Here is an 18,058-nt window from a genome sequence, read left to right as displayed (position 1 = left end):
CTGCACCTGCTATTCTAGAATTCAACCAACAGGGGGACTGTGTTTATGACTATAGTCTACTTTTTCCCTGTCTTGGGGCTTGAATACTGGGTGTGGGCACTGTCCCTAAGCTCTTCTGCTCAAGGCTACTGTCCTACCACTTGAGCCACAGCATCACTTCCAGTTTTCTGGTGGTCAATTGGAAATGAGTCTCAAGGCACAGGAGTAAGACAGTAGCCTTAAACTGAAGAGCTCAGGGACAGCACCCAGGCCGAGTTCAAGCCCCATACCCACAAAAAAAAAAAGTGTCCAGGGACAGTGCCCAGGCCCTGAGTTCAAGTCCTAGGACTGATGCGCGCGCATGCACGCGCACACACACGCACACACACACACACACACACACACACACACACACACACACACACACACAACATAGACTTTAGCTCCCAGGCTTGCTTTGAACCACAACCTTCAGATCTCAGTCTCCTGAGTAGCTAGAATTACAGGGGTGAGTCACTGAGTCACTGGTGCCCAGCCTAACTCATGTAGTCTGAGCTGGCCTCAAATTAGTAATGCTGTCCTAGTCTCCTGAGTACCAGAATTTGTTCTCAGCTGTCAAGTAATTCCAGTCTGTTAGCTGAGAGAATCATCAATAATTAAAACAGTGACACAGTAGCTCCCTGCACTCTTCAAAAGAACCACTTAGGGTGAACCACTTACTTTTCTAAATAGCAGCTAACTTCATATACTGGTTCTCTTGCCATTCTTCCAATTTACGAACTTGCTCCCACCTAAGATTACACTGCCTTGATGCTCCTGTAATGGGATCCTCACCAAAGCTACATATACAGCCCAACCTTGATCTTTCTGGTCTGAAAATCATCTCCTCAAAGACGCCTTGTCTACCATTTCTATCACTTTGTTCCCTTGTTCTGATCCCCTCTTTACTGCACTTACCACCACCATCAGAAACATTTTATATTAACAGACATACTACATGATCTGCCCCATCTACCTTCAATTGTAGGCTTGACAGAAGGCTCCCACATTTCCTACTATGGCCATATCCAACACCTCAACAGGACCTGGTGGTCAGCACGTGTCTGCTGAACAGCTGAAGACTGGCTGGATGCCCAATCTTTTTTTTTTTTTTTTTTGGTGGGTCGTGGGGATTCAATTCTGGGCCTGGGTGCTGTCCCTGATCTCTTCAACTCTAGGCTACTGCCCTACCCCTAAGAGTCTCATGGTCTTTAGAGCCCAGGCTGGCTTTGAACTGTGACTCTCAGATCTCAGCCTCCTGAGTAACTAGGATTACAGGCATGAGCCACTGCGCCCGGCTCAAATCTTTTTTTTTTTAAAAAAACAAGTACACATGTGAACATATTTAAGGAAGCCCTGATTAAACATGAAAGTGGTCAGCTGAGGTAACTACATATGCATGTTTCTTAGATGTGTTTCCTGTTGAAGAACTCTTTTCCAAGAATTTTTCAATCCAGTTTATGAATTACATGATTGGTCTTGTTACGGTAATGCTCACAAACATGAAGGGTCTGCAGTATCAAATTTATTTATTTACTCATTTTTTTGTGGTGTTGGCAATCAAATACAGGGCCTTGTGTCATGTTAAGACAAGCATGTTACTACTGAGCTACATCCCCAACCTTTGAGAATGAAATCTAAAGCACATATTTTGGATATAGATCCACAAACCAGGCACTGGTACTTCACTTTCCCTTGCAACTCCAAACATCAGGCCACTATAAATGGCTGTTGCTAAGCTTGCTCCCAAGATGTTAAGTTGAGGACTTGCCCTTTCTTCCAGTTACCTGGATATTTTCACCTAGCCCATACTTTTAACAGGCCACGTGACATTTAACTCACCTTCTCCCAAGGATCCAGCTACCCATCATCCCTTCACAACAGTGAGTACTCTAAAAAAATTTCTGTGTTTGAAAAGCATCACTTCAAACAACTAAAGGTAAAAGAAAAAGTCTTCAGAAGCAGAAGGAAAAAACAAACGGTGCGGGGCGGGGGGAAGGCTAGAGGGGGCAAAACATGACAACAAAACCTTGGGCCTCAGGATAGCAGCTTATTGAAAAGTACCTTTAAACGTCACAGGATGAAACAAACCATTTGAGACATGTATCACAAAGGTTTCCTCACCGAAGGCAAGAACCCCAACCTAGGACTCTTAATTCATTTGGACTACAGTTATTCCAACACATATTAGCTGAACTGAGAGAGGCAAAGGCTAGAAGACAACTCTTATTATAGTGATCATTACTGGCCAGCTGAGAACTAAGGATGAGAAGAGCTGAAAAGAAGGCAAACACACCAAAGGTGCTCTGTCCAGTGATGCAGAGATGTATACACAAACGAGTTATTCCAGAGCCAAATCCAATTTTACTAGAGGCATATGTCTCATATAGACTAACATATGAAGGATCACATCACCTTGGTTGTGGATACATTTAATATCCCTTGCCATTCCCAACTTTCAAAACATAATAGTATACAAAATATAAAATATCTTAAATATTTATAAAAATCGCAAGAAAAAAATAGAACGTATGAAAATATTTTTATCTAGGTTCTCCTCATTGTTGAGAGGCAGCTCAGTTTGCCTTGAGTTCATAACTGTTGAGTGGGTAGGAATACGCCCTGCCTAATACTATCCTGTCCCGGAGGAGCTTAAATAAAACATAGTAGTTGCAGAAGAGGATGAGAGCCATGGAAAGTGTATGGTTCCACTTCTCTGACCGCAGCAGGGAATATAGCTGGTAGAAGACAACACTGCCCTCAATAAGGATAAGTAGATTTAACAGCCTTAATGGACGATGAAACAGGAACTGTAAGGAAGTTAAAATACAAAACATTATTTCACAGAAAGGCTGAAGTTACTGTTAAATTCATTTAAGATATAATTTTGTATTTTAGGTTCTTATATGCAATAACAATTACTAAGTATCAATCCAAGTGTTTCTCTTGTGGTTGTTTTTGGTGGTACTCAAGTTCCTACTCAATATCTTGTACATGTTGAATAATTTTACCTCTTGAGCCAGGTCCTAGTCCTCAATCAGGCTATTTCATTTATTGGTTTTAAATGTATGTTTTCCTTTTTGTTCACAAATAATGAAGTAAATTTTTTCCAGTGCCTCTGGAATACAAAAAGGGATCTGGCACTCAACAATAGTACCTAAAAAGATTTTTTTATGTTTATAATGCAGGTATGTATTTTCAGATAACCAAAAGTTTATTTTTCTAAGATAGGGGTTGGATAAAGGACTAAATGGGAAATATTTTAGGTTTTGTAACTCAAGAGGCAAAAATTACAAGATAAAATGTAGGTACTTCTATAGCCTTTCAAAAGGCACTATTTGAATATATAAAAAAGCATTCTTATGCTACAATCTAAACACTACCACCACACACATTTGGAAAGGAGGGAAATACTACAAGTGGAAATATCCAGTATTTCTTACTTTTTCCTTCCTCTTTTTTTTTCTTTGGTCGTGGGGCTTCAACTCTGGGCCTGAGCACTGTCCCTGAGCTCTTCAGCTCATCAAGGCTAACACCCTGGACCTGGGCATTGTCTGTGAGCTCTTCAGCTAAATGCTACTACCCTACCACTTGAGCCACAGTATCACTTCCAACTTTTTTCTATGTATGTGGTACAAAGGAATGGAACCCGGGTCTTCGTGTATGCTAGGCAAGCCCTCTACTAGTAGGCCAAACTCCTGGCCCCCACTTCCAGTTTCCTAGTGGTTAATTGGAAATAGAGAGTCTTTAGTGCTCCAACTGGCTTTGAACCGCAATCCTCAGATCTCTGCCTCCTAAGCAGCCAAGATTACAGCCATGAGCTACTGTGCTGGGCTTACTTTTTCCTCACTTTTAACCCAGAATTTCTGAAAGCCTTTACACCATATATCTGTGTTCCTGTTTACTGATCTATATATGTACGTATTTATTTTTATTATGAATACTTAAAAAATTTTAAAAGACAAGGCAAGGAAGAAAAAAATTAAGCAGGAATTACAGCTAGACTAAAATCAGGGTTCATTATTTCCATTTTTATCAAACTTTTCAGTGTAAGAAGCTAAATCCCAGTTGACTAATAAATATTCTACGAGGTGTTCCACGAGGTGTCTCTCCCTATGAGAATACCCATATTCTACCTGTCTGCTTGTTCAATAAAGCTCTGCCAAATTTTCTTTTTAAATAAAGTTCTATGAGAAGAAAGATATAGATTATGGATTGCAAAGAAATATTACTTAGCAATTCATCGTAATCAGTTCAGTCCTAAATTTAGATGAAGGCAGATTGTGATGGTCAGATTTTTTTTTAAATGCATTTTTTTTGGGGGGGGTGGTAGTTGTTTTGAGACAAAACCTCTCTATGTTTCCTAGAGCAGTCTCAAATTCTTAAAATTTTAATCCTCCTATCCCAGCTTCCCAAGTGCTGGGATTACAAGCATGCCCCTCCATAGGGCCTTAGACGAATTTCAGTATTAAAAGCTTAAACTTGATAATAAAGACAAACTATCATCACAGCTCAGAAAGAACTGTTTTCAGGGCCTTTCCTTGGGAAGAAGAAAATCTTCCTTTGGTTTTGTTACATGACATCCATCAATGTCACATGTAAACTGGCTCAAGAGTAATGTTTTAGAAGGACCAAGGAAAACAAAATTGTTAAATTCTGTGTCAAGGTCTATATTGTAGTTGGATGCCCTAATTATCTATAAGTTAAGTAAAAAGATACGGTCAGGTTTTAAAAGTCTAACAACTATTGATAAGCAGGCCTTTTAAATAAATGTTTTCAAGCTTCAATCTGCCAAAAAACCATTTCCAAATATGCAAATGCCACAAAATTCCAGGATCCTTCAGATTCTGATTCAGAATTCTGGGAAAGGGCCTAAATCAATGTTTTAAAAGACTGAGCACACAAGTGGGTCCAAGAACTACTTTGAGAAGCACTGATAAAACTGTTTGGTAAGTTAAAATCACCAGTTTCTTTGTTTCATCTTTCTGTAGATTCCAGTTAACACTAACAAGGAAAAATTATAATAAAATACCTGGCTACGACAGGAAAAGGGGTAGAAGCTGCTAAATTGATTAAGGGGGAGAAGCTAGTAATGGCCTAGACAATTCTGCCAACCGAATTAAATAAATATCCTGTGAAGAAAACAAATATTTATGGAGTTCTGACTTGAGCCCACTCATGTAAGGCAATTACAAGGGCATTGAGGAGGTAATGCTATAGGCTCCTCAAAAATTTTTTCACTCTCCTTGCAAGTTATTGCTTCTCACAATCTCCCACTCATCTGCCTCTCCTAGCCTGGTTATAAGTATACTGCTCTGATGCAAGTTCCTGGAATGAAGTTGAGAAGTCCCTTGAAATAAGTACCTGCAGAACCAAAGAGCCTGTGTATTGTCACAAGGAACTAGATGGCACAGAGGGAGAAAGAAATACAGTGTGTCTAGAAAGGATCTGTAATTCTATTTTAGAATGTGATCTCCATTCAACAATGGATATTTTTACTAAGAAATGCCTCATGCATATGCCTGGTGTTCCTCATTCTCACTGGTCAGCCAGCTGACCTTCCTTTTATAAACACACATTGCCACTAAGGGCCAGAATTTCTAGAAAAATGAAAAATGAAACAGAACATCATCCAAAGCTTAAGTTAAGTAGTACAGAATATGGAGTTAAGGATATCTACTGCTTTTCCCTTTTTAATTTTTAAGTTTTTTTTTTTCCCCTTTCAAATCCAAGTAAAGGTAAAAGTTAAAAACCACTAGACATGTCGAACTTCCAAAGTGGAAGCTTTAAAAGAACAATATGCATGACACATGACATCATATTATCACTGTATTAAATAACACTTAAAAGTAGACAAATACAGGGCTGGGAGGTTGGACTAGTGGTAGAGTGCTTGCCTAGCATGCACAAAGACCTGGGTTTGATTCCTCGGTAACACATACACAGAAAAAAAAAAGCCCCAAGTGGTGCTGTGGCTCAAGTGGTAGAGCTCTAGCCTTAAGAAAGTCCAAGGACAGTGCTCAGGCCCTGAGCTCAAGCCCAGGACTGGCCAAAAAAAAAAAAAAAAAAAAAAAAAAAAGACATACACCAGGTGTCAGTGGCTCATCCTATAATCCTAGCTACTCAGGAGGCTGAGATCTGAGGATCATAGTTCAATGCCAGCCTGGGTAATAAAGTCTGTGAGACTCCTATCTCTGATTAGCTACCAAAAAGTTGGAAATGGCATGCTTTATCTCAAAGTGACAGAGCACTACCCTTGAGCAAAAACAAAGCTCAGGCTGGACAGTACCCAGACCCTGAGTTCAAGCCCCAGGACAGGCACAAAAATCTAAAACACTTAAAAAAAAGAAACTGGGCTATGGCTCATTGGCAGACGACTTGCCTAGCATGCTCAAGGCCCTGGGTTCTATCCCCACCATTTTAAAAAAGGGGAGGGGCGAAGATACAGGGGCTGGGAGCGTGCTCAAGTGGTAGAGAGCTTGCCTAGCATGCATGAAGCCCTGGGATGATTCCTTAGTACCAGACACAGAAAAAGCCAGAAGTGGTGCTGTGGCTCAAGTACAAGGACAGTGGTCAGATCTGAGTCCAAGCCCCAGGACTGGCAAAAAAAAAAATATATATATATATATATATATTATATATATATTATATATATATAATATATATATATAAAGGTATCATTAAACCAAACTATTACAAAATCAAATCGTAAGATTAAAAAAAAAAGGTCTTATAGTCTCCTTGTTTCAAGCAATACTAAATACAATAAATCCAAATATAACTAGAGAAACAAGTGCACTATTAAAAGTGGAACAACATGCGGCCTTCAAGCTCCCTTTCAAAACATTTCCAAAGGACACAGCCCACTATTCCAGTAATAACTATAATTACCACTTGCTGACTTCCCAGTATGTGTTACATGCTGTTAGGAGCTCACACGAAGAGTGACCTAACACCTATCCCTAATAAGCTATGTTTGAAAACAAGTAAGTGGTACTTGCATAAAAGCGGGCATGGGATACATCTGAAGGCACTGCCACGTTGTAAGGCCCCATGGCTCTATATAAACATCTGCTGTGCCGCACCAGCACCCCTTGAGGCCATATTGTATTTTGTGACCAACTAAGAGAGAAAGAAATCCAATGTTAGCATATTGACAATTAACAGCTAAAATAGTCTGGCAAGGCCAGTTGTATTTGTACAGAAGAGATTGAGCATTTGAGACTTCATGTACCTGAATTCTGAAAGTACAGTAATTCCATGGTCAAACTGGAAGGAGTTAGAAAGGAGTTGTTACAGTAACATAGTGCCTGTTACCATGAACAGCATACCATTAACTCAGTGTTAAAGGACTTAAGAGGCTTAGGAGAATGAGCAGACAAATATTACAATAAGGCATCTGTGGGCCAACGTACATAGTATAAGCAACTGTGCCGTTATCTCCATCCCAAAGTGAGTAGTCTACTGTGGGACTGACAGGGAGCAAATAAGAAGAGAAAGTTGATGGCAGTAAGAGTAGAGGGGAATCAGCATACTGTCAGAGTAGCATGACACTTACTTACTGCAGAGTGACAACCCCAAAGGCTACAGAGAACCAATTTGCTTATCAAATAATTTAACTGCCTCACACATATGAGAAGCTACACAGTAAAACAGAGACATACAAGGTAGTGACACACACATTTTTCTCTTTACCGCTTTCTTCATTTATTTTTATAGAGTTTTCTCTAGGGAAAAGAAGTAAGGGAAGAAAAAGCTTCATTCTTTCCAGCATCAGTGTAATGGAGTTGGGATGGGGATAGGGATCTTCAGGTTAAGCTTGTTTTTTTTAAAAAAAAATCTAAGTTAATTCTTCTCTTCCTGATTTTGGAAAAGGTTAGTTTCCTAGGGTAAGAACTGGGACAGCAGTTTAGGCATGTTAAAAAAAAAAAAAAAAAAAAGAACTCATTCCAGCACCCTGCGGCTTTCCCAGTTCAGAAAACGCTCCACGGGCCCTGCTCGCACTTACCAGCATTACATGATGATACACCTCATGGCCGAGGCCATCAGAAGCCTGAAGATGTACAGTACTAGTACTGTGGATTGGATTTTCAATTTTTATTGAAATCTGTCCTTTGCCCACAGTCGGGTTTCTTTTCAGCCTGGCCCAATCTCTTTCAGTTCCTGGGCTTGAAGGCCTGTGCTAATCTGTATCAGACATCAAGGCAGATAATTGAAGGGAGAACTCTGAGGGGGAGAGGGGAAGGGAGGTCACCTCAATCTGTCCCACTTATTTAGGCCAAAAAAGAACAACAACAACAAAAAAAAAAAACTGGTAGGGGATGAAATATGTGAAATGTTCAAATAATAAAGGGAAGGAAGATGAAGGTGGTCCAGGTCTGGTAGGTATGACGATGGGCTCAGAAGTGAGAGAACAAAAAGTTGTTCTTAAAGTTAGCTATTTTGTAACAGAGAGGCCATGCAGAGAAATGACTGAGAAGGGCAGATGAGGAAAGAAAACTTAGAACTCACAGCCATTTAAGTATAGAAGAGGCAGGGAAATAGTAGAGATGATTAGGAAGGAAAAAAGAAAAAAACAATTACAGAAAAGAAAAATAACAGACCAAAGCTGCACATATTAGAAATAGTTGAGAAAAGCAATTCCAGCTGTTTTACGTGTGAGATGTGTAGCTAGCAACTATTTAGCTGTGGCAATGAAAGTGGAAGGACCAATATTAAAATCTTATGAAAGAATTTAAAATACATCATGACTCTCTAAATTTGGGCAAAGGATTCAGACTGAAACAGAACTCTAAAATACAGCTTGGGACCCAAATTACACTCTCTTAGTTACTGGGCAGCTGAAAGGTAAGACATATTTAAGAAGGGGTTGGGGGATGATGGTGGAAATGAGTTAATGGCCCTGAATTTGGTTTAGCATGATAATAACATCCATGTAGACAAAAAACTAAACAATGTTCAAAGCCAAGAACAAGAATGACACAGAGCAAATCAACATGATCACAGCATGTAGAAAAGTGTTGCATGGATTTACCCTCTGACTACTCACATGTGCTGGGGAGCATTGCTGTAGGACCTATGTTCTAGCTTCTGCCACTTGCCCAGGTGAGCAGCTGATTTGTGTAACAAATCACAGTATTTAGATGGCAGCAGTTGTGTGGTGAGCATGACAAAAGCATTGATCCACACCATGATGAGATGCTCACATGACCACCGCATGTCATAGTACTGGGTGCTCTGGAAAAGATCATAAGAGAGAGAATGAGCCATGCACTGGTGGTGAAGAGTCAGGGATGGGTTTGTGTGTACACAGGCCCTGCAGACAAATGCCACACAGAGTCAACATGCACTGGTTGTCCTGCTGTCCGTGCAGAAAGTTCAAGATCAATGTCCTCCAAAATCCTGCAACCTGACTTTCTGGCTGTATGAGTTAGGGCTGGGAGGGAGAGGTGGTAGTATTTTAAGTGTTTCCTTCCTAGAAGAACTGAATATTTCTCAAGGACCACTCGGCTGCAGAAATGCTTCTAAATGGGTGAAGGAAGGACACTAAAATGCTTCCAAGATTCTGGGCCAAGTGACATCCAGACCACCTTTCTTTGTCTACTGAAATAAATTGAAGTTCAAAGGTTAGATTCAACTCAAGGAAACTTCTGATAATCCTGTTGATATCAACCACAGAAGGCTGAATTTTATTGGAACCTTGGTTCTTTTAAGCTACTAAATAATAACTGGAAACTAAAAAGCAAAATAAAAGAGAAAAGAAAGGAAGAAAGAAAAGAAAGGGGACTACCACAGGTGTATCACATATATGGAAATACCTATGCACCAACCAGGAGCGGTACTAGTGCACTCCAGATGCAACCAAACTCCACCATCCAGGCTGCCAAAGGGGAGACAGAGAAAAGGGGGATTAAACAAGAAATACCCAGTTTATGTAATTTACACACAAATCCAGGGAGTGTGTAAAGCAAGATTGCTCACCTTCACAAAACACAGGGGGAGAAATGCAACATAGTAGGCACTGAAGAGGGAGTTGAAGAGAACTTCCTTGATTCTGTGGTTGAAATCTGCTTTCAAGCATTCCACTTCATTGCGTATGAGGTCTGGAGAGAGCGGGCAGCTGTGGGTGGGGATGGGAGTGGTGTTATTGAACTGTTCCTTCAGAGACTCCAACAATAAGGAAAGGAAGTCCTTGGATTTGGCCAAGCCACCCACAGTGGAGGCACTTTCCTCTACAGCCTGGTGTTGAACCATGTAGTCTGTGAGAAGAAAATGAGCTCTGCTGTCTTGGTGGAAACAGGAGAGAGGAACATAGACACCAAACCTGTAAAACAGGGCAAACATGAAAATAGGACCAGACATACCCATGAACACATCTAATACCACCATCCACGTCCAACAGAGGTAACCTAACACAAGGAGACTTTGCTGATGAGAAATGCTTTCCACAAAAGCCATTTCCAAGAGGAAACAACACAAAATTGCAGCGATAAAGTAGACACCATCTATAATAAATAATCACTTTCTTAAATTACTGGATAAACTTTTTTCCAATGCATAAACTCGAGACTTACACTTTCATTATTATGCATTTGAACTCATATTTAAACTATTTAGTATTCTGTTACTTTAACTTTGTGTGTACTGAGCATTCTCATGTTTACATATTTTTTGAGTATTTACTTTTATTAGCATTTCTTAGGCTCCCTACACACATGTAAACAATGCATTTCAATCAGCATTCTTCCATCACTACCACCCCATTCACTCTCCCTCCTAAAAACAATTTCAACAGCTTTCACTGTTCTATTTTCATGCATACAAAAACTGCTATTATGGAATTCCACTATTTGAGATTTACCCAATCATCCAGAAACAAGGACATACCAAAGCTACTAGCACAATGATGTTCATTGCAGCACTATTTATCATAGCAAAGATATGGAACCAACCCAGATGCCCCTCAGTAAATGATTGGATCCACAAGAGGTGTTTATACACAATGGAATTCTATGCTGCCATCAGAATGACATATCCCCATTTGTAAGGAAATGGAAAGACTTGGAAAAAATCCTATTAAGTGAAGTAAGCCAGACCCAAAGGAACATAGGCTCAATGGTTTCCCTCATTTGTAATAATTAATCCAAACTTAGGATTCTCCCAGCAGAGGATGGCAGTAGCTCAAAACCTAGATACATAAGTCCATATAGGTAATAAGGTTAAATGAAAGGATCTTCAGGATGTGGAAACAAGAGCTTTGTATTATGTGTTTGTTGTTCTTAATGTACTATGTTATTTTTCTTCTCTTTTGTTGCCCTTTGGTTAATCTCATATTGTTACAGTATCTGACTTTGTTACCTGATATATTATAGTTTATTTGAAATAGGAAAGGAAGGGGGAAAAACAAGATGATTGGGAGGGGTTAGGGGAGGGAAATGGAGACAAAAACATAAGAGGGGGTGTCATGTGAGAAGTGATGTACCCTGTGTCTGGCGAATGTAACTGTGACCCCTTTATGCATTACAATTTTTTAAAAAATGCTATTATGGCACTGGGAGTTTGGACTAGTAGTAGAGTATATGAAGACTTGGGTTCAATTCCTTAGTAACACATACATAGCAAAAAGACAGAAACGGTGCTGTGGCTCAAGTGGTAGATCTCTAGCATTGAGAAAGCCCAACAACAGTGGTCAGGCCCTAAGTTCTAGCCCTGGGACTGGCAACAAAACAAAACAAACAAGAAAAAAAAAAAAACCTCCTATTATCTTAAACATTTAAATACTTCTTCAAGCCATCATTAAATAACTTTACTTTGTTACCTATGTGGTATGAAAAAAATGGACACTTCACTGATGAAAATTCAGATACAAAAACTATTATTTAAATTTTTAAAAATACTATCAAGTAGGGGCGGGGAATTTGGCCTAGTGGTAGAATGCTTGCCTAGCATGCACAAAGATCCAGGTTTGATTCCTCATTATCACAGAAAAACTGAAAGTGGTGCTGTGGCTCAAGTGGAAGAGCTCCTAGCCTTGAGAAAGCCTAAGAACAGTGCTCAGGCCCTGAGTTCAAGCCCTAGAACCAGTAAAAACAAACAAATAAACCCAAATGACATGTGTTTGCAGTTAGGAGGTCTATACTGGGAAAAGGCTGAGCTCATTATTAACAGTATGGTTAGTGGGAGCCCAGGATGCATGGTGACTACACCCACAGGGAGGAAAGAAGGAAGTACAAGTATCAGATACAAAAACACATGTGCAAAACTGAAGACTACAAAAATATGCAGGAGTTCAACACTGCTGAGACACAAGCTGACCCAAGCTGAACAGGAGGGCAAGAGCAGTGTACATTCTATAGGTACCTATTCGATCTGCATGCTGAGCTCAACAGTGAGTCTGTTCTAGCCCAGTGAACTGTCAGGAGACATGGGACAGCATCAGCTTGAGATGCTCAGTCTCTCAATGCTCTACCAGTTTCTTTTACACATATCTAGGCTAGTTTTGCTGGAGGATGAGAGGGGAAGGGAGACTGAGTTGTTTGTTCCAGCTGCCTAAAATGATGGCCAGGCAATCCCAGGTATATGGCCAAGAAAGACACTTGACTTACAGCCAACCCAAACACATGTACAATATATACAAGTTGTCATAGGCTAGTATGATTTTGTGGGGTACTTTGGCACCAGAGAGAAAGTAAAATAAGATACAGGATAGAATAGTATATGGGCTTAAGACTATAATAGGCTTTGTAAGGTAAAGGGTAACATCTCTAATTGGGAAGCAGAAATGAGGATTATGGTTGGAGGCCAGCCTATGCAAAAAGTTAGTGAGGTTCCCCCCTCACCCCATTGCAACAAACAAACTAAAATATAGTGGTTCATGACTGTAATCACAGCTTTGTGGGAAATATAAGAGAACTGCAATCCAATGCCAGCCCCAAAGAACAACTGCAGGACCTTATCTGAAAAACAAAATAACTAAAGCATTTGGACTCCAGTGGCTTACACCTTTAATCTTAGCTACTTGGGAAATTTATAATGGGAAGACCTTGGTTTAAGGCCAACCAGGATGAAAAAGAACATAAAATCTGTTCACATTCATGGATATAGTGGCACATGCCTTCTTTCCTAGCTACATGGAAAGCTGAGTCTAGACAGGTCCCAATTCCAAGCCAGCCCAGGGGACTCCATGTCCAGAGAGGGAAGCTGGAAGAAGTGGTATGTGCCTGATATCCCAGCAACAACAGAGAGCTTGGAGTAGCTGGTTCAAGGTTCAGTTGCATGCATGGGCAGGAAGCAAGTCAGAAGCATGAATAGAGCTGGAGATGTAGGTGAACTGGTAAAGCACCAGTGAGTGATGAGTCCCTGAATTCAAACCCTAGTATTGCTCCGATGCCTAGCAAGCATCAAATCCCAATATGGTCAAAGAAGGTAGGCTGCCAGTAACGCAATTAAATTTTGCATTTTGACAATCATTCTAGCTATAATGAAAAGGAACCAATGGGAGTAAGAATATACTAGCCCATGGTCAGACAGAGGTTTAGAATGTAACATAGGAACAGGGAAAGCAGTGGCCGATTCAAGGTAGGTTTAGAGGCCACACAGGTAAAGACTACTAACTTTCCTATTTGAAAACTAAGGGGAAATAACAAAGGAAAACAGAGATGGATAGAAATAAGGGGCAGAAAGAGGGGGGGGAAATCAATTTAGTTTTTAAAGTTTATATAAAAGTTAGACTTTACAAGACTCTGCCTTAAATATATTTAAACCTATAATTTGTTTAAATGACATGCATATTTTGTTGTGTAGGGTGTGGAGAACCTCCAAAGACAAACAAGCTTCTTTATATATCTAAATTAAAATGAGAACACTGTGAACCATTTTGAGGATAGTAAACCTCTTAGAGATCTTTCCTTGGTGAACAGAGCTGACTAAAATATTCTTATTGATAGCATAGCCATGTAGCCTGTTTTCTTAGGTCAGTCTTAGTTTAGGCAGACAGTTTAAAGAGCAAGTTATAAACACACTATTGTTCTAATTTCCTGAACTCTTAATTTATATTTGAAGCATTTTATCTTCCTCTTATTTATAGTATAATTTGCATGACCCAAACAAATTCTACTAATAGAATGTAAAACTGGAGTACTCACGGATAGCCAAGGAAGAGGAGATTGAGGACCGAATGACTTCGAAAGAGATTGACGAGGGTCCAACAAAGCACCCATCCACACAAAGTAAGTAGCACCAAGCGAGCCGATATCAGAACCATGTAGTGAACCATAGAAGCTGCACCTGCCTTAGTGGCCTGAAAGTTTGGAAGCACCAAAAGGAACATTTTGTAAATGATTTTATTCAAAAGAAATTTGACTCAAATAAGGGCTTAGTAGGTTTACCAGAAGCTACACTGCCTAAAATACTGGCAAGTGCTGATATGGCTATGCATAATGTAATTCTAGCACCTGGGAGTCTGAGGTCATCTTGGGCTATTGAAGAGACAGGGAGAGAAATATGAGAAGTGACGCAGAAGGGGAGCCCAGGGGACTGGAAGTTTAGCCTAGTGGTAGAGTGCTTGCATAGCATGCACAGAGACCCGGGTTCAATTTCTCGGTACCACATACATAGAAAAAAGCCAGAAATGGTGCTGTGGCTCAAGTGGTAGAGCTCTAGCCTTGAGAAAGCCCAAGGATACTGCCAAGTCCCTGAGTTCAAGCCCCAGGACTGGCAAACAAAACAAAACAAAACAGAAGGGAAGGCAGGGACTAGAAGAAGGGACTGCTCAACTCCTTTATCTTCCTAATGTTTGAAAATCCAGACCTCTCTAGGCAGTTAAGTCATTTCTTTTTTCTTCATACACACCTTTCAATTCTTAAGATTACTTTCAATTTGTTTACACTAGGGTTTCTCAAAACATGGCCCACACTAATCATTAGAACCATCTGGTTGCTGATTAAACATAAATCTCAACTTTCTTGCCCAGAAGTAGGGAATAAAATTTGGAGTCAAGGAATGTATACTTTAACAGTCTCCCTGTGATTTTCAATGTACATAAAAGAGTGCTATCAACTTATATATGTTTCTTGCTACCACACTCAAAGAATCTCAGGAGCAACAACTTTATTTCTATTTTCCTTTGAGTCCTCACCTCTGAACTATATGCTGAGTTAATGCTTAATAAAGTTCACAAAATAACCACATATTCTTTGACAAAGCCCTACATAAATAAAGATCTGCACACAAAGAAATAATACAAAGCACTTTCAATTCAATCATTGCTGTTCAAATAGTCTTTAAGATCATGTCTTTAAAACTGTGTGCATAGAGTAAAAAAAAAACTAGTCAAACTTGAAGCTTTGAGCTGCTGATTTTCCAACATGCTGTAGGAAAGAAAGCCTTTGCACAATGCAGATACCTCTACAACAGCAGTGTTAGGGCCAGAGAGGGCTAAAAAGATCTGGAGTCACCAGTACACGTAAGAATGCTTATCAAGTCTCACCTGAAACCATTTCTACATTGTGGAGCGCACAATACAGCATTTGGAATACATACAACATATACTACTGTAATGCTCTATGTGACATTTCAGATAGTGAACTGTGGATATGCTGACAGTCCTACAAAATTACAGGGAGATCTGGGTGCTCAAGCACGTGCCTATGTGATTCCAGCTACTTGAGAGGATGACATGGGAAGATCTTATGAGCCCAGAAATTGGGGGCCAGATTGAGCAATATAGTAACATCCTATCTCAAAAAAGGGGGGGGAGGCAAAATTTGACCTACTGGTAGAGTGCTTGCCTAGCATGCACAAGACCCAGGTTCAATTTCTTGGTACCACATACATAGAAAAAAAAAAAAAGCTGCAAGTGGTACTGTGTCTCAAGTGGTAGAGCTCTAGCCTTGAGAAAGTCCAAGGACAGTGCTCATGCCCCTGAGTTCAAGCCCCAGGACTGGGGAGGAGAGAGAGAGGGGGAGAGAGAAAAGAGAAGGGGAGAGGAAAGAGGGAGAGAGGGAGGGAGGAAATAGACTTCTTGTTGCCTCATTAAGACAGTGAAAAGAAAATCCTGCCAGATGCCGGTGTTTCATGCCTATAATTCTAGCTACTCTTGAAGCTCAGATCTGAGGATCACAGTTCAGAGCCAGCCCGGATATGAAAGTCCGTGAGACTCATCTCTAATTAACCACCAGAAAACTGGAAATGGCACTGTGGCTCAAGTGGTAGAGTACTAGCCTTGAGGTAAGAAGCTCAGGGACAATGCCCAGGCCCAGAGTTCAAGCCTCACGACCAACCAAAACAACAACAACAAAAAGAAAGGAAGGAAGGAAGGAAGGAAGGAAGGAAGGAAGGAAGGAAGGAAGGAAGGAAGGAGAGAAAAGATAAAGAAAAAAGAATCCAATGGCCTAGTACTATCATAGCTGCCATGTCATAGTAGACAGCCTTGCCTACATGTTTATGGAAGCCAATGTAAACCAAAAGTCTGAACTTTAGTTTTGTTAAAGTGCAGCACAGATAACTGTGTGCAGCACATTATACTAAAAAAAAAAAAAAGACAGTAAACAACTAGTGAACTTACAAGAGTATGCACTTGCTGTATTTACTAGCTCTTTCAACATTAAGGTGTACTACTTTTAAAAAGTTTCTCATGGAACAGTATGCTACTATGTTAACTCAGGAAGCATCCACTCTCATACATCTGTGCTTACAGCAATTCTGGATTACATTAGAGGTGATGTGTATTGATAGATGTATGAAGGCTCAAGACTGCAACTATGGAGAAGGGGCAAGCTATATTTAGCTAAAGCAGGGCAAATGGCTCCATATCACTGCCTAACATGCTCAATGCTGGTGTACCTTAATGCCCTGGTCTTCAGAAGTTCAGGGTTAGAAATAAGAATGGCTGCTCTGCCTTATGCTACCAGGGCAAAAACAAAACAAAACAAAAAAAAAAACCCTGGACAAGCCAGGTGCAGTGGCTCATGCCTGTAATCCTAGCTACTCAGGAGACTGAAATCTGAGGATCTTGGTTCAAAGCCAGTACCAGCCTGGGCGCGGCACTAAAGTCTGTGAGACTCTTCTTATCAATTAACTACCAGAAAACTGGAAGTGGTACTGTGCCTCCAGGGGTAGGGTGGTAGCCTTGAGCTTAAGAGCTCACGGACAACACCCAGGCCCAGAGTTCAAGCCCCATGACCGACGGGGGGGGGGGGGGGGGGGGGGGGGGGAGAAACGGAAATATTAAACCAAGTTTAAGAATGTGCCAAACTCCAGTGACTTCATCTATAATCTTAGCTACTTAGTAAAAGGGTTACATGATATTTGCCAGATTAATCTTAGCTACTTAGGAGGCTGAGATATGAGACCAAGGTTTGGAGCCAGCCTGGGCAGACAAATCCAGTAACATATCTCTGAAAAGCTTACTGGACATGTAGTTCAAATGACAGAATATCAGCTGTGAGTGAGAAAGTGTAAAAAAGCTGAAAGCATGAGGCTCTGAGTTCAAAGCAGTGAGATGGGGGTGGGGGTGGGAGGGAGCGAGAATTCCACAATCACTTTTACAAGTGTGGTTAATGGTTTTTTTTTTTGCCAGTCATGAGGCTTGAGCTCAGGGCCTGAGCACTGTCCTTGGACTTTCTCAAGGCTAGAGCTCTACCACTTGAGCCTCAGCAACACTCCTAGCTTTTTGCTATGTATGTGGTACCGAGGAATCGAACCCGGGTCTTCGTGCATGCTAGGCAAGCACTCTACCACTAGGCCAAACTCCCAGCCCAACTGTGGTTAATGTTATAGGAAAAATATAATGTACCAAACCAGGCGCAGTGGCTCACACCTGTAATCCTAGCTACTCAGGAGACTGAGATCTGAGGATCAAGGTTCAAAGCCAGGCTGAGCACAAAAGGACCTGAGACTCTTATCTCCAATTAACTTTTAGAAAATGGGAAGTGGGGATAGGCTCAAGGGTAAGGTGGTAGCTTTGAGCTGAAGAGCACAGGGACAGTGCCCAGGCCAAGTTCAAGCCCTATACCCCACCCTCCCCAAAAAAGTATAATGT

At 40.7% G+C, this 18,058-nt stretch overlaps 1 protein-coding gene across 2 annotated transcripts in view; it reads right to left on the bottom strand.

The window, feature by feature from the left end:
- Positions 1-2,011: 2,011 nt before the first annotated feature.
- The window catches only part of Tmem39a (transmembrane protein 39A), a 29,660-nt gene continuing 13,613 nt past the window's right edge, over positions 2,012-18,058 (bottom strand). For both annotated transcript variants that reach the window (XM_090345831.1, XM_090345842.1), the window contains 5 exons: positions 14,163-14,317; positions 10,000-10,342; positions 9,068-9,255; positions 7,020-7,140; positions 2,012-2,828 (listed from right to left, as the gene is read on the bottom strand). In XM_090345831.1, the coding sequence (XP_090201957.1) occupies positions 2,595-2,828; positions 7,020-7,140; positions 9,068-9,255; positions 10,000-10,342; positions 14,163-14,317 (1,041 nt within the window). In that variant the 3' untranslated portion in view covers positions 2,012-2,594. The remainder of the gene's footprint in view (positions 2,829-7,019; positions 7,141-9,067; positions 9,256-9,999; positions 10,343-14,162; positions 14,318-18,058) is intronic.

Source organism: Megascapheus bottae, chromosome 1, assembly GCF_031878675.1.
Source record: "Megascapheus bottae isolate mThoBot1 chromosome 1, mThoBot2.hap1, whole genome shotgun sequence".
Lineage (NCBI taxonomy): Eukaryota > Metazoa > Chordata > Mammalia > Rodentia > Geomyidae > Megascapheus > Megascapheus bottae.
The sequence above is the reverse complement of the archived record's forward strand: the minus strand, read 5'-3'. Positions and strand labels throughout refer to the sequence as shown.